The following is a 27,292-nucleotide window of genomic DNA, read 5'->3' as shown; positions in this document are numbered from 1 at the left end:
TAGTTCAACCCAGCTGCACAGCATCTGTATAGATCACTGGGGCTTTTTTTTTTTAAATCCCTGCTGAAGCACTGGATCTATACAAGCGTTGGGCAAACTGGATCCAGCTAATACAGTGCCTCTTCAGGGCTTATGCTGAACTCAGTGTGAGTTCAGCATAAGCAGAGCTTATGAGCAGAGCTTAAATTAAAGCACTGAAGGTTTTTTTTTTCCATGTCTTTAAATAGCCCAGATAACTAGGCTGGTTTTACTTTTTTAGTTATTCTATTGTTTTGTCTATTTTAGTATCTTGGTATTTATACACATACTTTTCTGTTTCATGACGTGCCGGAGTTCTGCTGCTTCCACTCATGAGCTGAGGTGAACTGCACTGTACCGCATACAGTTGTATAAGTGGGGAAAAGTGCATCAGTGCACATAAAATAGTGGTTGTGCACTTTTAAATGAAAGCAACTCTGATGTGTTTTAGTTCAAAAGCATGCCACTGCCATTTTCTCAGCACTGATGTGCATTTCACTGCTTATACAACTGCAAGCGTCAAAATGCGAGGCACTTGCGTGTGTAAAAATGCCCCTAAGAGTATAGTTATATGCCTACATCTTGATTAGTTTTCTCAGATAAGTAAGTTAGGGTATTGAAGCTGGGGTGGCACAGGCACTAAGGCTCATGGTTGATATTCTAGAGGTTGCAAGTTCAAAGACAGCTAGAAGCACTCATGGCATTGCCTGTCAGATTACAGTGAATCTGGAAATTCTGCTAAACACATTGTCACAAGGACATGCAAAAAAAATGATGATTAGGTTCATAGTTTAGAAGAGATGGGTATATTAGTGGTTGATTTTTGGCTGCTATATAGCATAGACCCTGGGTAAAGTTTTCTAAGGAGCCTGAGGCCCATTTTCAAAAGTTTATGGTTTTCCAGGCATCCTATTTTTCTTCAGGCATTGTTCTTCCCTTTCCTGATCCTATAAAACACTGAAGATAACTACAGCAAGTACTTCTACTCCAAGGCATACATTTTTAGTCAGCTTGCATTCATCAAGTAGTTTGACATTTTGGACAAAAAAAAATGTGGTCCCCTGTTGCTGGCAATCATCTCCTCCTCCCCTACAAACACAGTCCATTTCCCTTTTGCCCTGAATTTGTGGAAGAATCTATTTCTTATTTCCTGATTATCCTGATTACAGCTCTCCCTGGAGATTGGCAGATCAGGTCAGATGATAGTTCCAGTACCCCATGATGATTCCTAATTCTTTGGTACAGGAGAGGCCCCAGCAAGTGCCGTCCAGCTCTTTGCTGGTACAAAAGCCACCTAAGCCATTGTCGGTTAAACTGGATAGCATGTGTACTGCATCCACTCACTCCTTAATTCCATTATTGTCCTTTTTGGCTGTTTCAGATAAGAAGACAAGGAGGAATACAGTTACTGGTGGACCTACTGGACCATCGAATGACAGAAGTCCACCGTAGTGCCTGTGGTGCGTTGAGAAATTTGGTGTATGGGAAAGCCAACGATGACAACAAAATTGCCCTGAAAAACTGTGGTGGCATCCCAGCATTAGTACGGTTACTCCGCAAGACTACAGATCTGGAAATCAGAGAGCTGGTCACAGGTTTGTTTCTTTCTATATCTCAATATTGATGTTCATCTGTTCTGCAGGTCCTAGCCTAATACCATTCATATAACATTAGTTACTTCATCTTTGGCTTTATTCACCTTTTGTTTTATCATCATCTTTCCCATCATCAAATGTACACCTATAAACTCTTTAGATGGATTAAATAATACCTGCCTTTACTCAGAATCCTACAAGTATTTATTGGTACAGAAGTGATACTTTGAGCCGTGTTGCTATTTTTTCCCTGCTAGCAGAGAACTATCTTGATCAGGTTGCACCCTATACACCACTGTTCTTCATGTTTGCAGTTCCATCATTGGTTAAGTTTCCTTCATTTTATGCTCTCCTGCTTCACTTGAGGGGGCATGGTTATGCTGTGTTTGCTGTTCTTTTCCCCTTTCATATCTTTAAGCAGTGCAAGCCTGTTTCGCTTTGCTTCTGATAGAAATACGTGAAAGAAATGTGCTGGAGAGATGGTCAATGTTTCTTCTATTGCAAAGTGTTTTTCTAATTCTCAGTAGCATACTGAACAATGCACAGTCTATGTGTAGAGAGCACTGTGATTTAAAGAAATTTTAGATTGCGACCAGGTAATAACTGGTATTCTGTGATTTCAGAAGAAGTTTGATTTTAATTCTGTTTGATTTGGGCTTTTGTGAGCTACAAAAAAAAAAAAAAATACTGTTAAGTACCTCAGGATTAAAATATCTTTGAATCGTGTTTTACCAAAACATGCTTATTTTAAAAAAACTTAAATGTTAAGAGTAGATGCCACCTTTTATGGCTTTTTTCATATGGTTTGTTATTGTGGGAAAGGAACAGAACTTAAATCTGCTACCCATGGCGCTAGAGTTGATAGAAAGGGCAGCACAAAAATGGAATATAAAATCGCACTGTTTCCTCAACTTTTATATCCTATTTTCACCCAGCACAAGTGGGATTGTAGCTCAGTTTCTAGTTAGTGTCATCCTTCCCCTAGTCAGTGTTTTGTGTACATGAGCATATAATAATTTCCACAGTTTTTGTGGTATGCCAAGAATTCCTCTTTCCAGAGAGTGGGGAACTCTTTCAGTGGTTGTTGTACATGAGCAGTCTTCTCTCTCCATAATGCTTTGTCATGCTACATCTGCTCCCTGTTCATGAGAAGCCAGCTCGCATCACCATAAAAAAGGAAAGCAAAAGCCATGTAATGATCTTTAAACCCTGTGTGATTTCCCTATTCACTTGACTACTAAATAGTGTCAACAATGTGAAAATTAATTTTATGTTACAAAAAGAAAGTCTTAAGATCCCCTAAGGTATTTCTAATACTGATATTTCCATCATGGCTTTCCTGCTACAGGATATAATAAAAGTTGTGGTCTCTGTGATAAAGGGATCATCACACACAGTGTTCCCTCCACTTTAACAGGGGTCAGTTCACTTTGTGGAACGTCCCCTGTTTAGTACACAGTTGGCAAGAAATCTGCCCTTGGGTTGACTCCTAATCTCCTTGCTCCAGGAAATCAGTCCCATGACACATTTTAAATGTAGATTTTATATTTAATTTTGTTTCCTAATTATAACACCTTTCATCTCATACCTGTTAGGCAGGTTTAATTAGATTCTTCTTGTCAAGAAGATGCTGTGCTACACAGGGCTCTGATGATGCATCCTGCTGAGTGACAGAATTACTGACAGACCTAATAAAGTGTAACTACTACTTCAGTTTCAACATATTTGTTCAGCTCTTGCTTGTGTTGTCTGCCTCTCAGCTCCAGGGAGTACTCTTCCTGCTTTCTATGAGCAAATGAGTAACAAAGTGCTAATGAACTTGAGTCGTGAACTTCGGCAACTACAACAGAAGTTTCCACATTATCTGTTGCTGTAATACATGACCACTGTATCATTAGCTCTCTGGCCTTTAAAGAAAATAAGTTACAGCCTGCATTTAATCCATTGCAAAATGTATGGCTGATCCTCCTGCATCCCCTCTGAGAGAAAGAAAGGTCTTTCACTTGGTTATCTTTCAACTGTGACAACTAATGATAGATATAAAATTCTGACCTCTAACAGTGGTAAGCAGCACTTGCAGTGACAGTTGTGGCTAAATGTCTACACAGCAAAAAACAATGTCACGCAGAGATAACTGACATAGTGCTGCCTTAGTTAGCTTAGGTACTGGGAGCAGTATAGTTAGTGCAATACTCTACTTAGCTTTCCTGAGAAACATAGTAGATTATCCTCTGTGGAGTACTGCATTACTGTGGCTGTTACTGCTTGTGCAACCTGGTTCAGGGAAGACTCAAAGTATGAATAAATAATGAGCTTATATGAAAATAGGAGGAGCAAGTGATGCAGGAGAGTGATGCTGTGGAGTGGAATCAAAGCAGTTTTAATCTCCGGAACTTCATCCTAGACCAGGCATGGGCAATTATTTGGGCTGAAGGGCCACTTAGCTAGTTTGGTGAGCTATTGAAGGTTGGGTACAAGAGGCAGGGAGATGCCAGTTGATCCTATCCAGTCCAGGAGCTTAAAGAGAGAAGGCTGCACCACACGCTGCTCCACTTTGCCACAGCCAGGGCCAAGCCAGGCTGCGCAGCATGCAGGTTCTTCCACCTCCCCCCCTGCCCGCGCCCCCTCCCACCCCAGCTTTCTGTTGGTGCTGCACAGTCCTGGAACTGAGGCCACCGGCAGCCAAGCCTGCATGGGACAGGGTGTGATGCAGTGCCCTGAGTAACCTTCATGCCCACCCACCAAATTGTTCTTGTTTGCAACTAATAAGATGATACTGTGAGAATGTCTTGCATTGTGTTCCTCTGAATACATTCTCTCTGAACTCTGTTCATTTTATCTTTAAGCAAATCTACTTATATATACCCACATATACATACATCTACTTATACATAAATACCACATATACCATGCATGTGTATATATATATATATATATATACCATACACCCCCTCTATAACAATACTAGTTCTGGGTGTACTGGACTGGACAAAACCAAATATTTTAAATGTTCACATAAAAATCTTTGCAAACTGAGTTTTAAACTGCACACTAGATAATTGCTTAGAAATATCAAAAAGATGTGTGGTCAGACATAAACATGAGCACTTTTAGAAAATTTATAACCAAAAAGGACTATCATTTGATGGTCTTTTGTACAACAAAATTTTTAGACTTTGCCATTTGGTTTATAATTGCATTCCATAAATATGGGCATTCTCATAAAAACCCAGAAAATTTACACTACAAAATCTGTTTACAATGCATGTATTTAACCACTAACTAAATAAAGCTCTGCACTGGATAATTTTTTCTCCAAAATGCTTATTATGAAAGGATCATCCGAATTTAATTTAAATCCTCTTGAAGCCATTGTGTATTATAATTTTGCTTAAAATAACCTTACACAAATATTCGCAAAATGCAAATGTTGCCTATGTTATCGTTCTTCAGCATTGCACCCAGTTTAATTTTTCACTGTGAGTTCCATTCATTTATGTGGAAAAATTGTTATAATCCTTGGTAATAGGCTAGATAATAAATGAAAGGGATGGTCTTTTTAGTAAATTTTGTGAGTTCAGGCTTTAATCTCATCCTATTTCAAAGTTTCTTAACTAGATGATAATTTATAGTTAAAATAGAATTGTTTCCTCAGCTCCCACTAGCAAGGCTCAGTTACCCCAGTCATTCTGTACTTCTCAAGCCTGTAGTACTCTGTGAGCACACCATCGACCTTATTTATCAGTGTCAGGCAGGAATTGTAGCACCTTTTACCCTTTCCAAATTATTTCAGTCATTACTCTAGTCCTATCTTGGCTACATCTACAGTCACAGGGCAGTGTGTTTCTGGCCATTATTGCAAATTTAACAGTCAATCATTTTACTCGCATAAAAACAGTTTTTTTCCTTGATAAAATAAAAAACATAGGAAAGAAAGTCTGAAAATAAAGTTTATTAAAGGAAAACATACTGCCTTAGAGATTCAGAATGGAAGACATACTAAAATTTGAAGGCCTTCTAGAAAGTTTTTTTTTTAATTCCCCTCTGCTATTCCATATAGTCGAGTGTCTTTCTAGGTATTTATACCATTACAATCCCATAAAGTAAACTAGTAGTTCTTAAATCGTCAGTTCTTTCTGCCTTCCACTAGTACAGTGTCAATGGGATTGGTTTTGTTTTATGTTTTTAAGTATTTAGGGAAACCAGGCCATGAAGGTGGATTTTGGGTTTAAGTCCTTTGTCAGTCTCAGTTCTTGCAAAACAGAATGCTGCTAATGTTGGTTGACTATTTAGAAATCTCTGTGCCTCATTTTCATCCTCATAATGTCGTCTTGTTATCTGTCATGAGCGCATTTGTCCTAACAAAGGAATGAACACTGTGGTCAAGTCCTAAGTTGTGAGGAGAATGTATTTCCTCCCAGCTAGATGTATTCTTAGCAGCTGAAACTATCTGAGTAGTAGTGAGAAGTTCTGGGATAGAGAGACACACAATCATGGAACAGTTGCCTTTGATAGAAGATGAAGTGACAGTTCATCAAAATGTTTCCTTTTCTCACTACATTTTCAGTCCAGCTAAAACACAGTTACATCCAACTTCCTTTCGTCCAGGAAAGTGGTGCCACCATTACTGCACATAGAGAAGAGGTAGATCTTTATGCAGTGTGAGCACATATTGTTACAAATGGGATCTCTGGAGAAAGAAGTGCATCTGTCCAGCACAAACATTTGAGATCAGTCGAACAAAATGTTCTTTCTTCTGCATCAAAGTTCCCAAAGTCTTCATAAAGAAATTACTTTGGGTGAGGGGAGACTGCAGAAATGGAAATGTTCTTTGTCAGAGATGACGTGTTTACCTAACCTAGTCTTCTATGTGGGATGATTTCATTTTTGTGATTCACAGTAATAAAATTAACCTCTACCCATCACATAGCCAGCATCCCAGCTCCCCCACCTTCTCCTCCTCCCCACCTTCAGTAACCTTTGCTGCCTTGGAACTAGCCAGTTTATTAATCATATACTTAACAACATCTGCCAAGATCTCCTCCTCCTCTCTCTTCCTTATTGCAGCACTAAATCTACGTTCTCCTTTCCCCTTCCTGTTTCATACCGAGGGTTCCCATCTGGGCTTTTCCTTTAACCCTTCTGCCTGTATACTTGAAACCAGTACTTACTTCCTACATCATTAGCTCTTTCTTGCATTTCATCTCCTCTCCCTTATCTTTCATAGTTCATAGGTTCATAGTTGGTAGGGTCAGAAGGGACCTGAGCAGATCAACAAGTCCGACCGCCTGCCGTGGCAGGAAAGAGTACTGTGGTCAAACAACCCCGGCAAGGTGTTCATGTAGCTTCCTTTTAAAGACCCCCAGGGTAGGAGCCAGCACCACTTCTCTTGGAAGTTGGTTCCAGATCCTAGCCGCCCTGACAGTGAAGTAGCGCCTCCTGATATCTAGCCTAAATCTACTCTCTGCCAGCTTGTGACCATTATTTCTTGTCACTCCTGGGAGTGCTCGGGGGAACAGGGACTCCCCCAATGCCTGCTGGTCCCCTCTGGCTAGTTTGTAAACGGCCACTAGATCCTCTCTCAGCCTTCTCTTGTGGAGGCTGAACAGGTTCAGGTCTCTTAGTCTTTCCTCGTAGGTCCTGCCCTGCTGTCCCCTGATCATGTGGGTGGCCCTCCTCTGGACCCTCTCCATGTTGTCCACATCTCTCCTGAAGTGCGGCACCCAGAACTGGATGCGGTACTCCAACTGCAGCCTGACCAGCGCCACACAGAGGGGGAGGATCACCTCCTTGGACCTGCTTGAGATGCATCTGTGGATGCATGACAAGGTGTGGTCGGTCTTCCTGACCGAGTCCCCACACTGTCAACTCATGTTGTTTTTGGCATCAATAATGACTCCAAGATCCTTTTCTGCCTCTGCACTGATGAGAAGGGAGTTCCCTAGCCTGTAGGTCTGCTGCTGGTTCTTCCTCCCCAGGTGCAGTACCTTGTACTTGTCAGTGTTGAAACCCATCCTGTTCTCATTCTCCCACCCCTGTAACCTGTTCAGGTCCGATTGCAGCCTATTCCTCCCTTCTAGCATGCCCGCTTCTCCCCACATCTTAGTGTCATCTGTGAATTTGAACAGGGTGCTTTTTGCACCCCCGTCCAAGTCACTGATGAAGATGTTGAACAGTGCAGGCCTGAGGACCGAACCCTGCGGAACTCCACTGCCCACATCCCTCCAGGTCGAAAATGACCCATCCACCACCACTCTCTGGGTGCGGCCCTCCAGCCAACTAGTGACCCATCTGACTGTGTAGGTATTGATGCCACAGTCTCCTAGTTTTTTAATGAGAATGGGGTGAGAGACAGTGTTGAAGGCCTTCCTAAAGTCCAGAAAGACTACGTCCACTGCAACACCTGCACCTAAGGATTTTGTGACCTGGTCATAGAAGGCCACCAGGTTGGTCTGACAGGACCTGCCTCTGATGAACCCATGTTGATTGCCCCTAAGCATAATCTCTCCTGCTGGCTCCTAACAGACATGCACGAGAATAATTATCTCAAAAAGCTCCACCAGCTTTCACCACCAATATACCTGGATCGGTTCTGTCTACTGTCGTGAATATTCACATTTTCCCAATCCTGGTTTATTTTAATCTTTGTAGATATTCATCTATCACACTAGCTCCCACCTCCCCTTTCTTGCCAGACTCTTGAACCCTGAAATGAATATTTTATTCTTATGACCACAGTGTCCTCACCTGCAAGTGGCTCCCTTACTCCCTCCCATCCAGTTGGCAAACCCTGTGCTCCCCTGAAATAGGCCATACTGAGATCATCAATGACCTTCCAGCTAAACTTAGAAGGTACTTCCTTTTGGCTCTCCCTGCTGTCTTCTGACAATATTGACCATTCCTCCCCCTTGCCTTTGCATTTCTGTTTTCTTGTAGTGGTTTTTATAGCTGACTGGCATTTCCTCTAGCATTTCTTGTAACAGCTTCTTTTCCTCCCTTACTTTTGTCACTTGGTTCCTCTTTTTTTTCTTCATAGGTCTTCAGTAACTTCATCTTTTTCCAGTTATTCAGCAGCAGCCTCTACACTGATCATTTCTGAATCTGCATTTTCATCCCTGACAGTTTTCCCTTTATCTGATCCAGTCTGAAGCTGTGCCTCTAGCTTCCCCTCTTGCATTTCCATCTCCTGTCTCTCATTTAATCTCTTCAAAGCAGAATTTATCTTTCCTTTTAATTCCTCCTCATGGTGCAAGACAGGGGTTGGAGTGGGTCATTGTGGCTTCTATACTCCCTGATGGGCACATCTACACATGCACTTCAATGCACAGTAGCCTATGTTACTATGCATTAGAGCGCCACGTCAGAAACCACGCTGATATGCTAATGCACAGCAAAAATAAGCTAAGCATCATGTTAAGCATCACTAAGAAAGCATGCGCTTTCGCTACTGCAAATTCAGGTATGCTTTTGCTATTGCGCTTTCATTACTGTGCAGTAGCAAAAGCACATTAATGAACATGTAGATGTGCTCAGTGAATCCTTTATGTTGAAGCCAGTCAGGGGGGCAATATGAACTTTGATGTAAATTGGAGGAGTTCCAGGATTTCCTTTACACACACTTATCCACTCACAGTTCTGCAGGTCTGTGGAAGCAACCAAAATGATTCAGAGCACAGCTGGGAGCCAGACCTCCATTCCATAAGTAACAGAGAAAGAATAGCATGGAGCCATTATGTGATTTCTCTCTCCCTATGCCACAGATCTTCTGGTGGCCAAATCTACTTTCTTCACTAAAAAAGCCGTCATAAAGGGCCTGGGATTTACAGTGAATGAATATATAATACAGTTGTGAATAAGTGAAATATATTAATGCAACTATGCAATCCCCAGAAGCCCTAGATCTGTATAATCAACCAGCGAGTCAAGGAGAATCTGAATTACAATACACAGTTTAACTGTAGTTTTCTGCATTGAAAACACTTTAATCTGACTGAAACATATTTCATTAGCTGTCTCTCTACCATAGTTCTGTGACAACACTCTTCCCAGTAGCTTCTGGTAAAATGAACCAGAAAAACCCTTTTATTAGTCATTTTATATAGTTGAGAGTACAGTGCACATTAATAAATATGAATGCATACAAGAGAATATATGAAATTAGCATGCAGCCTGTGGATTGTGAAATAAAAAATCTATTTTCCCTCGTTAGGGATGACAATGCATAACTGATTTGTGGCTCCACTTTACCTCTCATGAGTCACAAGATAATTATGAACACTTTTCCATAATTATATTTTAGAGTTTGCTCTATTTGCTTTGTGATTAGCACAAAAATTATATTAACCAGTGTTAATAAAGAGTAATATGGGAATCACTAATGATTCTGACTGTAGAGAGTAAAAGTTGATCACCGGACTCTATTGGCACCAAAAGAAGTTTGTTATTCTTGGTTCCTACCCTTCTCACAAACAAAAAAATTTCTTTTCTCTCCAAAAAACAAGTCGTCACTGCTGAAATCATTGTTTCTGCTCCATATGCAAAAGTGAGTTAAATTAGTACCAGAACCTTTTGAACAACTACCCAAAATGACTTCCCCATTGGTCTATCAAACTGTATGTATCTGGTCTTACTGAGAGAGGATTTTATTCTTCAGATCATCATAGCATGATCATAACATGTTATAATCATAAATAGTGAAATGGCAAGTTATTTCTTGCTGCACTGGACAGCCAATCTGCAACCTATTTTCAGTCACTACTACAAAACAAATGTCTGAGGTGGAACTTTTGTCTTCTGAATATATGGAAGTATTGGGTAAATTATGAATTTTACCCATAAAAACATCAAAGCTGTGAAAGTAGCTCATCTTTCGTTCTTTGCTTTAAGTTTGTTTGGAAATCACATTTAATCACTTTTCAGAAAGTTGCCAGATCAATGAGTTCAGGGAATATGGCAGAAATCATACATCTTGATTATAAACTGTAGATGCATGTGTCCCGAGAAGGTGTACAGAAGGTGGAATTCAGAGTCACATATGCATTAAACTCGTGTAATTAATATAAATCAGTCTTTTACTCAAAAAAAAAAAAAGAAGTAAATCTTAGGTATTCTTCATTAATCAGATGGTCAGAGAAAAATGGAAAAATAAAAGTGGGAGAAACATGCCAATATTTGGTGAAATGAGTTTATAAATATAAAGTGATTAAGAACTGTAATAAATTAATGTAGTCTATCCAGTTGAATTTCAGTTTTCATAATTGCACCAATCAAAGTTGCAAATTGTGTCATCAAAAATTCTCTATGATCCCTATCTATCTTGGAAATTTTGCAGTAATATCCAGCTCAAGAATGGGGAAAATGTTCTTAATACAGATTACATGTTGTGTTCATATTTAGCAAAATCTGATATACATCCTGTGTAAAGAAGGTTTTAGAAATCCAGTTGGAATCAGTTGTGTCAGGTGTGGGCAAAATACAAACTGCAGGCCAGATCCAGCCCACAAAGAGACTTTGTCTGGCCTGCAATGGGTCCCTTGGTCCCACCTGGCGCAGGCGCCATCTGGCCCATAGCTCATCTTGCTGTCCCTTGCGCACAAGTGTGGCTGGGGTGGCTCTACAACTGGACTGACTTTCTAGGCAGCCCAGGTGGCAGCCATTCTTTTCAGTTACTGCTGCTGCTGGCTCCAGCCCCATAGTACTGGCAGGGACTCATGCACACAGCCCCGCCCCGGTCTGCCCCTCACCCTGTCCGGAATGGGCCCGGCAGAGTGGACTGGCTCCAGACCAGCTGGAACCCATGCATACAGCCCAAACCCCAACCCACTCTGTGCCTGCTCCAGACTCACCTACTTATACTGAGCAGTGGTAGCAGGGGCAGCAGCAGTGGCTGGGCAGCAGCTGCTGCTCAGTGTTGGGGAAAAGTGGCCTTGTTCCCAGGCTCTTCTTGCTGCAGCTGCCTAGATCCCATGCCTGGGCTGCCCTGCAACTCCTGTGCACTGCTACTCCTGCCCCACTGGGTAGCCTGGAGGTGCCAGTGATGGCAGTGGAGAGTAGCTGCAGGGCAGCCTGGGTATGGGCTTCAGGCGGCTGCAGCAAGAAGGACCTGGCAGTGGTGAGACCACTTTCCCCCATGCCAAGCAGCAGCAGCTCAGCATGGGCGGGCAGTCTGGAGCAGTCATGGGGCAGGCCAAGGTTAGAGCTGCGCATGCAGTTTCCAGCTGGTCTGCTCCAGCTGGAGAGAGTCCAGTGTAGGCACAGGGTGGCTGGGGTAAGGGCTGCGGCTGTGCACTGTTGGCAATGGCAGGGAGGAGTGGTAGGGCATGTGGGCTCCAGGCAGTTAAGAGGGGGCAGGGGGAGGGTACTGGCCAGCCTGCAGCAGAACCCTAGAACTGCCGATGTGGCCCTCAGGCTCAAATAATTTCCTGCCCCTTAGTTATGTGTATGTTAAAAACATTTTTAAAATTCTTCCTTTTGCGATGATTGGTTTTGCAGTGTTGTGAAACATCACAACCAGTCTCATATCCAAATCATAGCTTTCAAAGCACTATTTTGTGATATATATATATATTTTGACTCAAGACTGAAATTGGAAAGATCTCTTCATTTGATGAGGGAAGCCTTGCTTAAAGAATGTATAGTCTTAGTTTTCCCTAATAATACATGTCCCTTTAGCTAGTATTAATTGGTATAAAAATACTGTTACCTTTTATTCCAGTAGTCAAGCTTTTTATGGGTGAGATAAAATTCTTGTTATCCCTGTTAATTCCAATTAAAATGAATGTGAAAGGGAGCTTATTACGTATCTTTTTTCATTTTTTTTCCAAGTTGAAATCATTCAGAGGTCATGTGACCCCCCCCTCATTGAGTACTGCTGCTGAATTCATTAATGATTGAAGGTTTTCAGAAGAGCTATTCAAAGGCACAAATAACAGTTAGGTGCTGAATACCCATTGAAGCTCAATGGGAGTTGGGTCCATTTGTCCATTGGGTGTTTAAAAACCTCTTAATTCATGCATAAATATTGTTATTCATTTTGTTTGTTTGTTTTGGCTTCTTTATTATTTGAATGCAGTACTGAGTGATTGAAAAAAAACATTTTGATACAGTCGTTATGTTATCAATTAACATTCTTCTGTCCTGCTACAAAACATAGCAGCATTTATAATATATGCAGTATATACAGTTTTGAGGACAGCTGCACGCTGTCATAATGATACCTATCTAAATTGATAACTGTTGAACATACCTTGAGGACCAAGACCTGTGGCATATGCTTACTAGGACTATGTGAAGCTTCAGTCCCTGATTCAATTCGGCAGAGATTTGGCCCAATTCGGTGGCCAAATCTCCGAATCTGAATCAAATCAGAGGACCCTTTAATCTCCCTGAATCAAATCAGAACTCTCCAAATCGATTTGGCTTTAAATGTTTTTTCTACATACCTCTAGGGGGCCCCTTCCAGTCCACTTCTGTGTCCATTGGGGAGCACACTGGGGGGTCCCTGTGACTGGTGTCTCCTGGGTCTGGGTCCCCCCATGGCTGATTGCAAGCCAGCGGGTGCAGGGGGGCCCCCAACACGCTCCCCAGGACACCCGGAAGTGGACCAGGTTCACCACTGAGCAGCATCACTGTGACCACAAGCCACACTGCTACCTCAAGGTATGCAAAAAAACTTTAAAAGCTGTGCCTGTGTATAAATCGTTGATTCTCGGAATCAGCATTGACTCTTCAGATTCGCATTCAGCCAAATCAAATCAGGGACAGTGATCCGAATCACTGAATCAAATCACTGTCCCTGATTCGGGCCGAATCCGAATCAAATAGGGCCCACTTCACACACCCCTAATGCTTACCTCTAAACTTGTGAACGGTCCCATGGAAGCTGACAATTAAATTAATCATCTGCCTGATTAAAGAATTAGGCCTTAGCTTTTTTCCTTTTCAGTCTACTGTTTCCAAGACCTAAAAGAATGCAGCTGTTTGGAGACTTTCCAAAACTGTCAAGAAAGACTATATCTCCATTTCTCACCATATGCCAAGTAAGCACATCTCAGCTAGCACCCAGAATGTGGAACTCTAGGTCAGAGCTAATTCCTGTACTACATTTATAGGGAACAATTCCACTGCTGTTTACAGAAAGTCATCAGCTTAGAAAAGGTCTTGAAAAATGTGAACACTAGATAAAAATGGCAAATTATTCTCTTGATACCTTTGTAAGCCTTTCTGCCTAAAGTGAAGCTGAGTAACTAGGCAGCTGACCAAAACTAAATAAAACAGTGGGTTAACATTTTAGATTAATTTAGAACCAAACCTTAGTTTTTTTCACAGATTATCTTTGCTAATTATCCCTAAATTTAAAATGATTCCTTTCTGCAGGAAATGGTTCCTGGAAATGTCAATCCTGATAATGCTGCACTTCAAGAGAAAGTAGGAAATCTTGATGTTAGTGAATGCAATATGAATATTAAAAAATAATATTAATATTAAAAAAGTTAACAGTATTTTTGGGTGCTTCTAATATCACAGTGTTGTTAGGCTTTACTATGTTAGTTTACTCTATCTGTTTTCTGAATTTCTAGTCTTTTTAATGCAATGTAACATTAAATCACAAGGTAGTGAATCATATTTAACAGAGTTGTGGTAAAGGGGGACAGCCTTTAATATTAAGGTTCATCAAGCAGTTTATCAATGCAATAATTTTCCACAAAAGTGCCCTTGACATTAGCTCAGCTACTGGAGCATGTAAACACAGATGTGAAATCTTATTGTGATATAAACTACACATTCAGAGATTGCATCTATTTATAGGCACAGAGCTTTTGAAAATTTAATTTTAAAAGTAAGTGATGGGATCTGCTAAACCAGCGGGGACCACCTTTTTGGCAGGCATGCCACAAATTAGCTCCACATCCTCTGCAAGTACCACTCTGATCCCCTTCTCCTTCCTACCACTATTGCTGTTGCCCCCCCACTTGACAGCAAACGCTCTGGCTGGTAGGGGGGTACAGAGTGCCCCCCACCCCCAAAATTGACTCCACCGGCAGCACATCAGCAGTGGAAGTGCCAGTCCCTGGCTGGCCACTGGAGAACCCCCACCCCCTGGTCGTGCCCCTCTGGTGCCCTCTCCCAGACTCAGGTGGCACCAGTTGTCCATACTTGGGGGGGGGGGGGCTCCAGTACACCCACCCCACCCTCTAGCAGAGGCTGAAAACCCCCCAGACCTAACTCCCTCCGCTCCCTTTGCTCCCCTACACCCAATTCTGAAAACAGCAACAGGCTGTCAGACAACCATGGAGCTGTCTGCAACCATGCATTTGTGTTTGGCCACAACTGTAGACCACATTTTATGGACAAACGATGTGAAAATTGTCACTTCTGTCTGCGCCTACTTCTTCCTCCAACTCAGCAGTTTCTTAATGGATGAAGGTCATATAATAATTTGACTTGATCTCCCATTACTTGAGAAACTGTTAACCATGCTGTTCTTCATTCTCGTACTGCAACAGTTCAATCCTGTGAGGCAGTGATGATTTTTTATCCTCAAATCTCTTGGAAACATTGGACCGGAGACTGAATATCATAATTTCCAGTTACTTTTCCAGTTCAGTAAACAATACCTTTAGATTTAACTGGGCATCTTCATATATTTGCATAAGACAATGCTTTCTTCTAAGAAAGGGTTGTAAAGTCTTCATTTGCTACAGTGTAGACTAATCTATTGAGTGCTTTCTTTCATATCTGTACCAAAAGATACTTATATATCAATAGCAGTATAAACATTGTACCTAAGAGAAACTTTTAAACAGCATTTTAAAACTAAAACCCTTTTCAATTTTAGATTATCTGCTCAGCCATAGAAAATAGGTGTCTAAATGGGACTTAGACAAAATGTAGGTACCTGAGTTGCAAAGAGTAGTACTCCACATTGTCTGGGAAGGAAGATAGTTTGTTACTGTTTCTATTAGTAAATGCTTGACAGACTGAGTTGCTCCAGTGATGGGTGCCTATTTGTCCACAGAGTTCCAAAACCCCAGGCAGTACTGCCTGGTGGCAGTCATATTTCCAGCCTATGGGCTACAGATCAATAATCTTCAGCAAACTTCAATGCCATTCAATATGAATTATTGATATACAGTGCATGGTAACTCTAAAGGTAATTTTACAAATTGTGTAATTTTACTTCTAGGGTGATGTTGTCTGTTACACAGCATTTAAGTAAACAAGATTGTCACTTTCACTGAATCATTTTCTGCCAAACCTATTACAAGTTGCATTCCAATTAAAAATACATTCCTCTCCATTATGAATGCATTCTGAAAGTGTGAGGTTACTATTTCTGTTCTAAAATTGAAATAAATAACTGTCTTTACCCACTGATGTAATTTGTTGTGCTGATGAAGAGTCACTCAACTTTTTCATAAAGATCAAGTGAGTTATTCACCTTCAGCTGTCCTTAGTCAATTAAATCTTTCACTTTCTTTATGTTCTTAGCTTGATGACAGGGCTTACTTATTTATAGTTCAGTTGTTAGTGTGACTTCCTTCCTTCATTCCTTCCTTTCTTCCTTCCACTTTGGATGCCTCAGACCGGGCTCGCTTGGAGCTGCATGGGGCGATCCTGAGCATAAGACTCCCTGGCTTCCTATCTCTTTTTTTTTTCTGACTCCCACCTGTCTAAAGGTCTCTTGCTTTTCTCTACCTCCCTTTCTGATTTTTTTCTTGCATTTTCATGATGTTTTTTATCTCTTTTTCCTGTTCTCTGTCCTCTCCCCCTTTTAATTCCGGTTTCTCCGTCTGCAAGTTGCATTTGTCTACTTCACAGCTTCTCTCTTACTGTTTCTCTTTCTTTCTTTTTTGCTTATCTGCCATGGAGAGTTGTCTTATTTTATCTTTTGCCTTTTGAGGGGTGCTCTTATTCTGCCCCTCTTTCTCTTTTTCTTTTTCATTACTTTTTTTTTTCCCCTAACCCTCACACCTTTTTCTCTTTCTCACTCCTCCTTTCTCCCCTCTGGGCAGTCACCCCTCTCCCTTTTTGCTTTTTATGGTCACATTCCCAGACACTTATCTCTGTAGTTTATATATACAATTTGTTTTTCATTCCCTTAGTTTGTTTTAGCTTTTGGGATTAACCCTGTCCTAGCAGGAATTGCCACTCCTACACCCAGCGGCTCGCCCAGCAGCTGGCATGGGGATGCCTCTCAAGACCTCCCGCTTAACCATGGCTTGAGGGTTCACACCCCTCCCTATGTCGGGGTCGAGGTCTGCGCAGGTGCCCTAGCTGATCTCCTGGGATGGTGTAATGTATGTTACGTGGCTCATGTTAACATGGTCCCAGTGATTTACCTGAGCACTCCCACCCTGGTCAACAGGGTGTATGCAGAGGGCCCTGGACATCGCAGGCATACACTATCTTGTAACACCCCTAGACACCCAGGCGGTGAGGCTGGTGTTTTCCAATGGGCCCCCACACCTGACCAACAGGAAGCTGGCCAGGGGACTCGAGCCCTGTGGGCTTCCTACAAATCCCTTTCACCAGCTGACGATTGGAAGCAAGGACCCAAAGGTGAAGCATGTCCTGTCCTTTCGAAGGCAGGTCTTCATGCTCCTCAGGGAGGGCCCCGGTCTCTGCCTCGCTCCTTGAACCTCAAGCTCATAGGGCAGAGGTTTGTATTTATTTTTCCTTGGGGGAAACCACATGTTTCCAGTGTGGTAGGTCTTCCCATCTTGCCCCCTGCCCACCCCAACCTCCCCAGCCAAGGCGGATGGGACAGCTGGTGACTGTGGCCCTGGGGCACTGTCAGATGATGGGCCTCGGGCCTCCTCCCAGCTGCCCTCCATGGCCTTGTCTGAGGTGGCCGGCCTCAGAGGGGCAGGCCGGGAGAAGTCTGGCCCATCCCCTATGAAGGGGGGGCTGCCCAACACTCCTCCAAAGAAGAAAAACAAAGAGCAGAAGATGAAGGGGGCCTCTCAGGATGCCCCATCCCCGCCACGGCCTTCCTTGGCTGGTGCCAGTGAGAGGCCCTGCTGGAGACCCTGAACCTGCTCCAGCTATCCTGCCAGCAACCCCATTGCATGTGGCCATGGCGGGGGATGACTTGGCAGCGGGAGAGGCGATGGCAGTGGTCACCAACCCCTAACCTGTCTCACAGCTCCTGGAGTCCAGTGGTAGTGAAGGTGATACAGAATGCCTTTCTTCTGGAACCCTGAACCAGGGGGTGGCAGAGGGGTTTGTTGACCTCTTGGTCAAGTCACAGCCTACCAGATTGGATGAGGAAGCTAGTGAGATGGAGGTCCAGCTTTCTGAGTGTCGAGAGCAGGGTGACCTCTCTTCCCCTCAAGAAGGTGGAAATTGCTGTCCTGGAGCTGGTCCTTGACCTGGACAATGAGAGGAGGCTGCTGTGCCTGGACATTGAGGGCATAGACACTGTGGTTTCGGGCAAGCTCCCACCGGGGGTGCAACCTCAACATTCTTCTGCCAATGTGGGGAACATCCAGCCCACATTGGCAGACCCCCCCTGGGTTGCCCCCAACTATGGGGGTCTCCTGGCCTTTCTGAAGCAGACCAAAGGACAGAAGAATATAGTGGGGCACATCAACCAGTGGTTTGCAGACCTTAAGCTTTTTGTCAAGGCTGCCAGAGCTGCAGCCAAACTTATGCAGTAAGATTTAGGCACCAGCAGATGGCTTATCATCTGGAGAAGCTCGCATAGTGGGTAAGAGATAAGTGGGGCCTGGGAGGGTCCCTGGTGTGGAGTAGGGCATGATAGGCCTTCCCCGACCTGTCTCTGCTATCTTGCTCTGGTCTTGGGTGCTCGCTCTTCCACCTACGCCTTGCCTCACTCTTCCTCTCCCATACCCACACCCATGGCAGCCATGACCATTGGCACTTTTAACATCAATGGTTGTTGAGATCTGGTGAAATGGGAGGCTGTCCTGGAGCTCCTGCACCAAAAGTGGCTGGCTGTTCCCTTCCTCCATGAGACACATTCTGACAGGCTCAACCAGGTAGCCTGGTATGCTGCATGGCAAGGCCACTTGTTCCTGAGCCATGGCACCAACCTCAACATGGCACCAACCTCAGCCTGACACGGCGGTGGTGCGGGAGGTCATCCCTGGCTGCCTGCTGACTATCCGCGTTGCCCTAGTGCAACACCACCTTCTACTTGTCAATGTCTATGTGGCCACTGACGGCCAAGAGAGGGTCATTTTCTTTGAGACTTTGGCCACACTCCTGCACGATGCTAGTGAGGACAATGACCTGCTTCTCATAGGCGGGAACTTTAACTGCACTATTGATGCCTCACTTGACTGCACAGGGCCTGAGCCTCACCTGCCCTCAGCCCGCAAGCTGCAGTCTTCCCTGGAGACCACAGACTTCATCGACATCTGGTAAGCCCTGCATCCTGACATGTGCCAGTATACCTGGGCCAGTATGAGCACCAACGGTCTGACCATGTCCCACCTTGACTGTCTGTATGTCACCAAGCACCATCTGCCACTCCTGAGCAGCGGCCACATCGTTCTCTCAGGCCTGTCAGATCATGGACTGGCCTGCTGAGAACTGAGCCTGCCCAGCAGATCCTGCACACAGGTGTCTTATTGGTGCTTCAACATCAGCCTGCTGCAAGACTCCTACTTCCAGGACTGCCTTGCCCACTTTTGGTGGGGCTGAGAGGCTGTAAAATCAAGCTACTCCTCTTGGAAGCTGTGGTGGGACATGGATGAGGTACAGATCCAGGCTTTTTGCCAGCTGGCCATGAATGAACTGCACCGCCATATCTGAGAGCTGGAGGAAGATGTGGCAGAGCTTGACGCTGCCCTGATGGTGGCTGGTAGCGATGTAGTACTGTGCGAGAGCCTCTGCTTCCACAGGAAATGCCTGCATGACTTGGCAGAGAGTGCAACCCATGGAACAAGTATACATGCCCACTGCCAAGAGCTGGCAGAAACTGACGCCCCAACCCATTTCTTCTTCAACCTGGAGCAGCGGCGGGCAGTGAGCAAATCCTTAAATCACCTCAAGACCCCTGAGGGCTGGGTAATCATGGACCTAGGCAAAGTGTGTGAGCACACCGTCACCTTCTGTTGCAACCTGTTTGTGGCCAAACTGTCCTACTCCGAAGCCATGTGGGGACTCCATGAGGGCCTCCCATGTCTCTGTGCCCTGGAGGCTGGCGAGCTCGAGCAGGAACTATCTGTGTAGGAGCTGGCAGCCACTGGGGCTGGCCTTGCCTCCAGCAAAGCCCCAGGCATCAACGGGTTACCCACCTACTTCTACAAGATCTTCTGGCCTCTCCTAGGCCCCTGCCTCCTGCGTGTTTTCTGGGAGAGCCTTCCCTACATGATCGTTGCAGAGCAGTGCTCATGCTGCTGACCAAGAAGGGAGACCTTGGCTGCATTAAGAACTGGTGGCTGGTCTCCCTGCTGTGTGCAGACTACAAGATTCTGTCCAAGGTGCTGGTGACCCACCTCCACACCGTCATGGCCTCCATTGCCGGGCAGGAGCAGAGCTACTGCGTGCCAGGCAGAACCACCCAAGACAACCTGTTTCTGCTGCGCAGTGTACTGACAGCCAGTGAACTCTTCAGCCTGAACATTAGCTTTATCTCTCCAGACCAGAGGAAGGCCTTCAACCAGGTGGGCCACACCTACCTGTTCCAGACCCTGGAGACCTTTGGCTTCGGGCCCTTCTTCACTGAGGTGCTCCAGGTCTTGTACCAAGACACCTCCAGCCTGCTCAAGGTGAACAGCATGCTCTGCACCCCATTCCCTGTGCTCGGGGCATCCGTCAGGGCTGCCCCCTGCAGGGCATGCTCTATGCCCTGGCCATTGAGCCTCTGCTGCATACGCTGCAGTGCCTTCTGAGCAGCATGGCCCTGCCAATGGTCATTGGCCCATTCATTGGCCCTCTGCTCTGGCTGTCGACGCATGTGGGCGACATGACTATCTTCCTCAACACCCAGGAAGACATGTGGGCCCTGATGGACTGCCGGCAAGCCTATGAGCATGCCTCCTTGGCCCATATCAATTGGGCCAAGAGTGATACCCTGCTTCTCAGCATGTAGACCAGCACAACTCCTCCCCACCCCCGGCTTTGCCAAGGGGCCTCACCTGGCACCGCGAGAACCTCAAGGTCCTGGGCATATTCCTGGGGTTGCTGACCTTCTTGGTGCACAGCTGAGATGGCCTTGAGGAGGGGTTGGAGGCCTGCCTGCATGGGTGACACTGGCACCTGCCCAGCCTCTCCTACCATAGACAGGTCCTCATCACCAACAACCTAGTGGCGGTAACCCTATGGCATTGGTGTACTGTACTCAAACCACCACTGGACCTACTTGAGAGATTCCAGTGCCTCCTGGTAGATTTGTTCTGGCATGGGTGCCACTGGCTCCCACAGGCCATCCTTTACCAACCTGTCACCAAGAGGGGTCAGAGCCTAGTCAACCTGGTGAGCAAGGTGGCCGCCTTCCTCCTGCAAGCCCTTCAGCAACTCCTGTACAGTGAGGAGCGCCTGTCTTGGCAACAACTGGTGTGCCAGTTCCTGCAGAGGGTGGGGGCCCTTAGCTTCGGCCGCATGCTCCTGAACTGGGTGTTGCTTCTGGCCTTCTACTGCAGCATGGTATGAGCCTGGCAATCCACCTTCTATCTCCATCACCAGGCCTTGTGCCTACAGTTCCCATAGCTGCTGAGGGAGTCCCTGGTGCACAACCCAGCCCTGTGATGCCCCATGCTGAGTCTGGCCTCCGCCAGCCTCACAGCTGTCTTCATCCAGGCACACGTCCTCTGCCTGGGCCATCTCCTTGACCCGACTTGGTCAGCCTGACTCACCTGAGGCCCTGTATGCCCAGCTGGGCATGTTCTCCATCCGCAGTGTGGGCCATCTCCTGCATGACATCCAGGCTGCCCTCCTGCTGGAGGCAGCAGCTGCCCTTGATGACCATCTCTGGGTGCACCAACTCCCCCTTGCCACAGATGCCCCAAGATAGGCTTTCTCCCCACTTCTGGTTGCCCCGACCATGGCCAGTGAGCTGGCCAGCGGGCCTAGTACCCTGCTGATGCTCCCTATGCCTCCCTTCAGTGACATGGGTTGCCCCTTTGCTTCCCTGCTCTGTAGAAGCCTGTATGCCTGGGTGGTTCACGTCCACCACACCCAGGTGCTGGTGGGCCACCCCGATACACCGTTGTGATGGTGCCTGGGCCTAGCCTGTATGCCTGGGTGGTTCACGTCCACCACACCCAGGTGCTGGTGGGCCACCCCGATACACCGTTGTGATGGTGCCTGGGCCTACCAGATTCCCCACCAGCCCACCCAGCTTGGTGCACACTGTATAAGCTGCCAACCACCAAGAAGACTGGTGACCTGCAGTGGTGGTTGCTGCATGGCAACCTAGCCACTGACACATTTGCGTCCCACTTTGATCCAGCTGCCTCAATGGCCTGCCCCTTCTGCCCCAGGGGCTTTGAGGAAACCCTCTTTCATGCCTTCCTTGAGTGTCCCCGCCTGTGGCTGCTCTTTGTTATCCTCGAGCCACCTCTGTGGGTACTGTGCAGGAGCCTCCCTGTCTATGTGTGCTCCTACCCATACTGGGCGGCTGAGCGGGGTGCCGTCTGCCTGGCCAACTTTCTGCTGGATCAGGCCAAGATGGCTGTCCTCAAGAACCACTGCCGCCAGCTTGCTGGGACCAGCTCAGATGATTCCCTTGTGGCTCTTCAGCCTCTTGGTGCGGGCACGCCTCTCACTGGAGTTTGAGCATCCTGTGCTCTGGTGGGCAGTGCCTGCCTTTGAGGTGCACTGGGTCCTTGAGGGGGTGCTGTGCCATGTGGAGGATGGCCATCTTCAATACGCGCTCTGATGTCATGACTGGTCTGGCTGATGAAGTGAGCTCGTTGGCAGACTGCGACTCCAGGCTCGTGCTGGGCCCTCACCAGACTGCTTTTTGCTTTTTTCCTTTGTGTGAGTAGTTGAAGGCATTGGTATGTGTATTACTGGATAGAGCAGGGTAGGAATCATTTGTTTATAGAGGGCTTTGGTCTGTCCGACCGTGTGACCAGTGTCCTGACCACATAACGGCATGTTAGGCACGACGTGTAATATAGCAAATGTGTCTGTCATGCTGTGATGTTATGAATGTAATGACATGGTGCTCTTGGTTTGATGGTAATTTGTTTGTCTTTGCTTTGTATATTGGACCTGGACCCAAGAGGAGCCAACTTTTTGTACCTCAAACCCCTGAATAAAGTAGTTAAAAAGTCAAAAGTCCTTCCTTCCTTGCTTCCTTCTCCATTTACATTTCTGTGCCTAATATTACCACACAACCATGCTGTTTCAGACTGGCTCCTGTCACTTGGCAGTACTTTAGGCTACCCTTGGACTTCTTTTCAGCATCATTTTTAATATTCTTTTTTCTGCTGAAATGATAGCCCAGTAATCTCCATAAGAGTCTACTGAAATTAGCAGTCATGTTATAGCCAGAGATCTCCTTGGCAGCCTACATATATTAATCCAATGAAGTAAATGAACCACCAGCATCCTGAGTGACAGAATTTTGGGGAATTTTCTTGGCAGTGATTAGTTCCAGCATGTAGTCTCTAACTCTTCTTTTTGCTGTTCTTTTATTTCCAGCTTTTGGACAAGTTGAAGTCCCTGGATAACCCTAAATATAAGTTTGGGATAATTATGTTTTAGTTTGAAAGAGTCAGGAAATCTCTTGTGTGCTTAATTCACTGAAGGAAAGACCAGATTGATATTTCAAATGAATCCACAATCCAACCATAGTATGCCACTGACAGGATATGATTTTATTTACAGTTTGAACTGGGTCAAATTTGTTATTAGAGGCAGGCTTTCAGGCCAGGTGCAGACGTTACACTTTTACGGTTAGAAATTATGTGGAAGCAGTCTGTACCAGTAATGGAACAGAATTTCGGCACACAAAACCCGTCTATACCTGTAATGGAACAGAAGTTGAGCACACAGACTGGTTTAAAAATGGCAGAACCCAGTCTAAGATTTATCCTTCCTCCCTCCCCCCAACCAAAGGCCAAATGTGTGTTTTGTTCACCACCAGTCTAAACTACACCTCTTACAGAAAACCACGTAACTTAGATCTTGGACTTTTTGAATGTCTGTACCTAACCCAAAAGGACTAAAACTGAAGATATTAATGACAGCCTTTGCTACAATATATTTTAGCATGTTACTAATGCACTTAAAATTATGATTTGACATTAGAGTTAGTTGAAATACTTTTGGTAAATAATAAACTTGCCAAAAGTGCAGTTTGGAGGAACAAAGTATCTGCAAGTACATGTCAAATACAGTGACTAACATTAGGAAAAAACGAGTCATTTATTTTTCAGTTTCTCCAAAACATTTTTTTATTTTTAGGTTTAACCCTTCAGTCAAAAAATCCAGTATTTGCACAGTTCTGTTTAAATATTTCAGTTTTAAGTTCTGGATCTATAAGACATGATTTTTTAAAAAGTGTTAAACCTGATCTTCAGTTTTGTGTTACTACATGTATATGCCTAATTCCTAATTTGTTCTAATTGAATAGTTAGATGTCTAAATGTTTGAATTGGAAATTGCAGTAAATTGGGGACACAAAATTGTTTTTTTCAGATTGGAATCAGTTACTAAATAAGAGGTCCTATATGAAATGATAAAGACTTGGGTGACAGGTTCTATAAAAATCCTTTGATAGAGGTGCATAAACAGTCTGAAAATCATCTTCCTGCTATATGTGTGTCCTCCAATTGACCTATTTATAAAGCATTTTCTAATAAGAATTATAATAATATAGCAATGAATAAGAATAAGAATTTGGCAATGACATCCTCACTAACTCTTACATTGCATAGTGGAGCCAAAATCCTTATTTAGATTACATTGATTTATTTTCCTCATACTGTTCCTGTACTTAAAATGACTCGTTTGCTCTCTGTACCACTTCTCTGTCTGATGGAGATAATGTAGGGCAGGTTTAACTCCACTGCTGTCAGGAAAAGAGGATGGCAGCAAAAGTGTTCTTGATTTTCAAAATAACTTATTTCTGCCTTCTACTAATTGCTCTAGCATCAAACATTAAGCCTAACATCTGGTTGACACACCTGGATGACATTGCTTCCCATTCCACTGTTACATGTTATTTCTAAGGTAGTTGACAGAGAAGGGCCAAATACTGGTTTGGTCTAAATGAGTTTGTCTTTCTTGCAGTCAGTGGAGTGAAACTTGGTTTGATTTGGTCTAGCAAAACAATTCAGGAAAAGTTTAAAAATGAATATAGCTTCAGCATGTTGTTGTATTAAAGTCACAGTTTACCAAAAAAAAAAAAAATGCGAGAGGTAGGGGGAGGAAGCGTTAATGCTAGACAGCATTAAAAATGAGCAAGCAGTGAGATAACGAATATGAGGCTTTCACATTTCTGACTATACTGAAGGAAATGGTTCTATTGCACTTTAATAAAGATCACATTTTCATCCTCATATTAAAAATGTAAATATTCATTGAAAAGTGTGTGCTTAGAAAGCCACATTTTATAACATCCATCCATTCATCCATCCATCCTAAACATCTGTTTCAGTGCTATACTTCAGATTACAATTTGACTTACAACCTCCTGTTTTTATTTGGCCAGAGCTTTTTGAAAATCAGAACTTTCTGTGGATCACCTCCACTTAAAGAAAACTTTTAAAAACCTTTTAAAATAAACATACATACATGAGCATGCATATGGGTTCTGTCTGTTTTCTAAAATATATTTCCTCTGGAGAAAAAGTGCATATGACTACCTTTAAAAAATGCTAAATTCTCCATTTCGAACTTCTTCTGTCCCTAGTCCTTGTGAAAAAATACATACACTTTCTATGTGGGAGGAAAAAAACCCAAACAATAAAGCCCAAATCCAAGTTCACAGTAGTTTAGCACACATGCAAATCTCTCTCCCACAACTGCCTGCTCCACTGCCTGCCCCACTGCTGCCTCTCCTACCACCTGGCCCCCACCACTGCTTTCCAAGCTACAGCAGTTATGGGGATGAATTTAAGATGACCCTCCAATAGCTAGATTCTATACATTGGAAATTTAAACAAATTTTTAAAATTTCCCTGTATAGAGTTTAATTGTCAGGGGAGTCGGAGGTTATCTTAAATTCAGAGTTATATTGAACTCTGGTAAACGTAGTATTTAAACAGCTGCACACTTTTCAGAAATGTAAATTCTGTCATCCATCCCCTTGCCTTGAACCTAATAGAACTTACATAATATGTATGGAAACTATGCAGGAGGGGAGGGTTGCTTCCATGTCTGCAACAGAGTATAACTACAAGGCCAGTTCAACTCCCTATAGACTGTATAGAGCAACAGACTTACTACAGAACTAATAGGAAGCCATGGGATAGCAACCAAAATACTTTTCTAGCACTGGATGGCTCTTTGGGGCATGGTAATCTGGGGTTTTCTTTTCCTATTATATGCCAGCAAATCTCTCTCATTCTTTAACTCTGCACAGGCTGTTTAGCTTAGATGTTTAACTCTTAAACGTTGTACAGACTAAGGGGCCTATCTGTATCAATGAGAATTATTTGCTTGTTAAGTTCAACAATCCTAACAAAACTTTATATGCAATGTCAAACTCAAGGGTATCTTTGACATCAATATGTCAGGCTCTTCATTTGGACATAACCACTGCCTGTTGGGTGGATACAAAAAGGAAAGGAAAATGAATAACTCTAATATGGCTGGGATAATTTAACTACTGCACGTGAATTTTAACTTTTTAATTACTTGACTTCGGTTTATGTTTGCAACGTGCATGTATTGTTATAGTGGGTATTGCTGGTTTACATTTTTAAACAACAAGCACCTGTGTGTCACTAAATGCTGTGATGAATTACTTAATATTACCTTCCCTATTCTGGAAATTCTGTATTTAGATATACACATCTACCCCAGGCCAGCACCTGGCGACTCATTCTAGTAGTTCCCCGCTTTTATGAATATTGAAACTGGAATTATAAAAACCCTAACCAAAACCTGGAACAAAGAGGTTAATGATCAGGGATGAATTTGAGCTTCCAGTCAATCAGGAATTCCATTTCTTCTTTGCCCAGACAGCTTGATTACATTTAGCTGTGCGGGCCGCCTCCCGATCCCATCCATGTCGCCATGTGCGAGCCGGAAGCGATATGCGGACCCGTCTTTGCGCACGCAGGCTGTGGCCAGCAGCCCGGGCACGTGGGGTCAGAGGAGACCGTGCGGCGGCAAGGCACGCACAGGCTAGAATTAGTCACAGACGCGTAGTGGTTGATTTAAAGATTATTTACTTACACCCAAGATGGTCGCGGTGTAGGCTGGACAGTTTCCAGGTTCAGCTCCGCTTAAATCCTCATTGGAGGACTACGACAAATTCGGTTCTTGGGCCCCGGAGTTGTTAAGGCTCCGCGGGTTCGGCAATTTCTTTCCCACGGAGTTGTCGAAGCTCCGTGGGTTTGGTTCGGCTCTCTGGCCCCGGAGTTGTTAAGTCTCCGTGGGTTCGGATCTTGAGTATATAGGATAGGGGTATGTCTAGGATTGCGCTCGGCGATGGGGAGAGGCCAGAGGCTGTTTAGACCTCTGTTGCCTTCTTAAGAAATGCGTTGGGTTTGTAAGGATCCGCAGCGCTTAGAGATCTTCACGCTCTC

At 44.3% G+C, this 27,292-nt stretch overlaps 1 protein-coding gene across 1 annotated transcript in view; it reads left to right on the top strand.

Annotated features, from left to right (window-relative positions):
• The window catches only part of CTNND2 (catenin delta 2), a 554,610-nt gene that overhangs the window by 295,403 nt on the left and 231,915 nt on the right, over positions 1–27,292 (top strand). The window contains exon 9 of the mRNA XM_025215651.1: positions 1,400–1,613. Coding sequence (XP_025071436.1) covers positions 1,400–1,613 — 214 coding nt within the window. The remainder of the gene's footprint in view (positions 1–1,399; positions 1,614–27,292) is intronic.

The sequence above is a fragment of the Alligator sinensis genome, unplaced genomic scaffold, assembly GCF_000455745.1.
Source record: "Alligator sinensis unplaced genomic scaffold, ASM45574v1 scaffold82_1, whole genome shotgun sequence".
Taxonomy (NCBI): domain Eukaryota; kingdom Metazoa; phylum Chordata; order Crocodylia; family Alligatoridae; genus Alligator; species Alligator sinensis.
The sequence above is the reverse complement of the archived record's forward strand: the minus strand, read 5'-3'. Positions and strand labels throughout refer to the sequence as shown.